General features: G+C 48.2%; 1 protein-coding gene across 1 annotated transcript in view; it reads right to left on the bottom strand.

Moving 5' to 3' along the window:
* Window positions 1-2,322: 2,322 nt before the first annotated feature.
* Window positions 2,323-4,183, bottom strand: part of LOC130402253 (uncharacterized) — a 23,769-nt gene continuing 21,908 nt past the window's right edge. The window contains exon 3 of the mRNA XM_056606394.1: window positions 2,323-2,369. Within this exon, the coding sequence (XP_056462369.1) occupies window positions 2,323-2,369 (47 nt within the window). The remainder of the gene's footprint in view (window positions 2,370-4,183) is intronic.

Raw genomic sequence — 4,183 nt, 5'->3', positions numbered from 1 at the left:
CACGCCCGGTTAGTTACGGTTAAATAGAGAGGAGGCAGAAAATAGCTCAGTGTCGCGGGGTGAGGCGGCAGAGGTGACTGCGGGGGAGCACTCGCAGGAGTTGACTTTGTACAGCGGCGGTAATCTAATCTAAATACCGCCGACTAGCGCTGAACACAACACTGGCCTCACAGGTATGCAGCCCCCGTCAGTAATAGAGATCAGAGCCTGGGAAACAGGAGGTCTTCAGCCAATCTGGCACCCCTTATTACATAAAAGTGCTTGAAGGTGTCTGAAGAAACACGTCGTTATTTCCCTTAATATACAAACCCGATACTCCAAGGTCTGACGCACGGGCGGTGGTGAAGGAAAATGTGTAAAATAAATCTGTCGAGATGATGTATAGGACACAAAGGAAATGCATTACCTAGCCTTTTTACAGTCTCAAACTGACACGGAGACAAATCATTCCTAGCAGATCTCATGATTCGATGAATCGGGATAATCTTCTAAAACCAGTGTTGCACAGGAGTCATGCTGAATAAGTCTCATAAGTCACAGCAGCCGAGCCAAATCCCATTTATTTCACTTCATATGCATGCATCCATGACTGGCCACATTCATTTGTGTTTCATTAGTGGGTTTGAAGACTGGAAGAAATATCCATAGAGAAACTTACATTCTCTCACTCTTCTACGTCATAAAGAGAATGTGTAGCTCAGTTTACCACACAAAAATCTTCAACACCTCCACAGCGATATCTCGGACATGAACAAGTTTGGACACCCAGGCTCTGACCCATATCAGCTCATGAGTTGTTCCTGTGGTTCCAGATTCACCCAGAGCCCATCTTCCTATTCCTAGGCTGTGAACCTTATAGCTGACGGAGGCTGGCTAACTGCGAGGCCAGTGTTGGGTTCAGCGCTACTTGGCGGTATTTTGATACGATTACCGCCGCCAAACAAAGTCTACTCCCCCAGTCATCTCCCCGCGACACTGGGCTATTTTTGTCCCTCTTGGCTCTAAACACCACACAGCTAGCGTTTAGCCCCAAGATGGCCGCTAAATGATGACGGGGGAGATAGGAACTCCCCGGCTGACTCAGCGACCACCTCCCCGCGTGGGAATCCCAGCCTTCACGCCTCGGCCACTTCTCCTCCAGAGACTATGACCTCCTCCTCCTGCCGCCCCCGTTCGGCTCTACCGCCCCGCACGCACGCAGAGGAGTCTGCCGGGTGCATCCGCCCGCCCGCCTGTCTTACTGTCTTCCTTCCCCATCACACAGCGGTGGTTCCAGACACGCCCCCGGAGCAGTGTTCGGACCTGCCGGCTCTGTTGCTGCTGGGGGTTTGATGGGAAGGAGCAGGCGTCCAAAGAAACGCAACTAGGCGTGTGGCAGCTGGGAGGCCTGTGAGAGACATCTGGTTTGGCAACTGGATGCCTCCGTTTTAAAGGACTGTAGTGTGCACTGTGTGTGTGTGTGTGTGTGTGTGTGTGTGTGTGTGTGTGTGTGTGTGTGTGTGTGTGTGTGTTTGTGTGTGTGTGTGTACTATTCTGTTCTGGGAGTGTTTGTGCGCTATATTCTTGTTGTATTATTTTCTGTCAGTCCGTTGAAGTGGATTTTAACGGCTTTATTCACAACTGCAAGTCACTTTAATTCATGGCTAGGAGTAGTGAGGAGGAGGGAGAGCATGGGAGGAGGAGTAGGAAGAGGAAGAGGAGGAGGAGGAGGAAGAAGGGAGTAGGACTATAGCAGCAGAATGAAGGAGGAGGAGGAGGAGGAGGAGGAGGAGGAGGAGGAGGAGGTGCATGAGGAAGAGGAGGGTGGGAAAACGAGGAGGACTTGGAGGAGGGGATGGTGCTCCAATGCAGAGTCAGCACAGCTGGTTTGGTCGCACTCCATGTTGTGGAAACTCATTTCACTTAAGGCACTGTTTAACAGACGCAACGCTTTCTCATCCTGGAAAAGGATCAAGACACACTTGGTGGAGTTTAAGAGCAGGGGATCCATCTGAATGAGGGAAGCTATGTGACTGGAAAGATGGGAGAAGTTAAACTTGTCCAAACGTCCAAGTACGAAAGTTGAATTCATTTCAACTCAATTTTATTTGTATCACCCTTAATCACAGTTACAGTCTCAAATAGCTTATTACACATTCTAGCCTGATAGAGAAAGAGATGAGACTTTGGAGATCGTGCCAGGACCAGGATATCATGGCTTTTTGTTTTGAGACCTTTCATGGGTGTATTCCATGTCCTGGGGCCATATTGTTTTTGCACATATTTTTGCTAATCTATTGCGATGACAAACCCGACGAACAGCATGTTGTTTCTTGTCAGGCGTCAGAACGAAAGCGTTGTGGTCACACCCCAGGCGTCCTTGCCCTTCCCTGATGACACAGAAACACCCCAGACACCACGATGAGCAGAAACCAGACTGAGGGGCCAAGTCCAGGGCCCCTCAGAAGCTGTCTAATGGGACCATGATGGTGTTCCTCTAAGTTCATTATGATGTGAGAAGTCACCAATTAACACAACATTATGTGGGAAATTTGGCTTGTCCACTTGTCTATCCTCACTTTTACATTTACATTTAAATTTCGGGCATTACGCAGACGCTTTTATCCAAACGACTTACAATAAGTTCATATGTCAGAAGAAACAACTGAGAAACAATATAGCGCTGTCGGTACAGTAAGGATGTTCATAGAACCAAGTGCCAAGCACTAACAATCGCTAGGTTAATCCATTCCACAAATACAAGCTAGCTAGGATAAGATGCCACACAAAAGTACTATTCTTGAAGTGCAAGTGCACTTTAACTTTTATCTTGAATAAGTTAGGGGCTTTAGTTTGATGGCCACCTCAGCCACTGCTATGTGGTCACGTATAAGGATGACCTCATGTGCTTCTGTGGAAGAACTCGGCTCACCACCCAACAGAGATGAATCTCACGAAACAACAGGGAGACGACACGGCAATTACACGGCCGCTGCCTTTGTTCTGGCCGACCCCATCTTGATAATTAAGTCAAGAAGATTCAGCCGGAGTTCTCGACTAGAATACGTGGCATAAGAGATATTGAGTGGATTACATCGTTTCATGTTCATGTGCAGAAATGAATTGAGAAGAAATTAGCATCAGGTTAATTCACAAACCGGCGGGGTCGGTTGTACTGATCTGAATACTGGGTTAGCGTCAGGATAGTGTGGAGTGGTCAGGGTGTTGGACTACCAGCCGAAAAACCCCTGGTTTGAATCCCAGCTTCACAGCCTACCTGAACGCTTCACCACCAGTAAAACCGCATGGAGGAGCTGACAGCTCCGGGACATTTGGCTCAAAATATTAAATTTCTAACCCAAGTGGAATACAAGAAACTGGTGAAGTCCAACCCGAATGTTCACATCGTGAACGCTATGTGCCGACATAATGAACAGGCCAACATGGACGACAAATATTGGCATCCTATTGAATAGTTAGTAGCTCCGTTACCCCTGAGCTGTACTGATTTGCACCAGTAATCCTTGCATGTGTGTATAGCACTCTGGCGCTGGTCTACATGTGTACAGTACACACACAGCTCTACGCATGTTCAACCTGGCGCAGGGATACACTGATTCCTGTGTGCTCTCTCGCCAAACCTAAGAAACCTCAGCTTTCCACGAGTAGTCTGGTGGAAAGAACGTGGAGCGGCCTGGTTGGGTTTTCTTTGGCCAGGGTACCGGGCCAGACCTTCTCCATAAAGCTATTAGTCTGGTCCTGTCTGGCTCTGTCCAGCGCTGTTCAACATGAACAGGTATTAGGTGTCACTCTTAAAAACATCCCCCATTCACAGACTCACAAGGTAAAGACCGACGAGAGAAGGAGAAGAGAAGGAATCAAAAGCGAACATCTGGCTGTTCAGATGCATGCATGCTAGATTGGTCCATTCAACTGAAATAGCAGCAACAACAAAACGACAGCATAACACGCTTTTCCCTGATTCAGTGAGTCAGAACACTCAGGGACACAGCCCCATGGGTGAGTCAGACACGGGTGGGACAAGCAAACAGGTCAACCTCAGAAGAAGAGGTCAAAGCAGAACACATGGACGCATTGACAAGACCAGGCTACCAGAACGACATCATCAGCAACACCCTATGTGGTAAGTTTGTGTACTTGGAGAGTAAATGATGCCAGCGGTTCCCCTTTCTGACGATCCACA

The sequence above is a fragment of the Gadus chalcogrammus genome, chromosome 13 (assembly GCF_026213295.1).
Source record: "Gadus chalcogrammus isolate NIFS_2021 chromosome 13, NIFS_Gcha_1.0, whole genome shotgun sequence".
NCBI classification, from domain to species: Eukaryota; Metazoa; Chordata; class Actinopteri; order Gadiformes; family Gadidae; genus Gadus; species Gadus chalcogrammus.
This window is presented reverse-complemented; position numbering and strand designations above follow the sequence as displayed.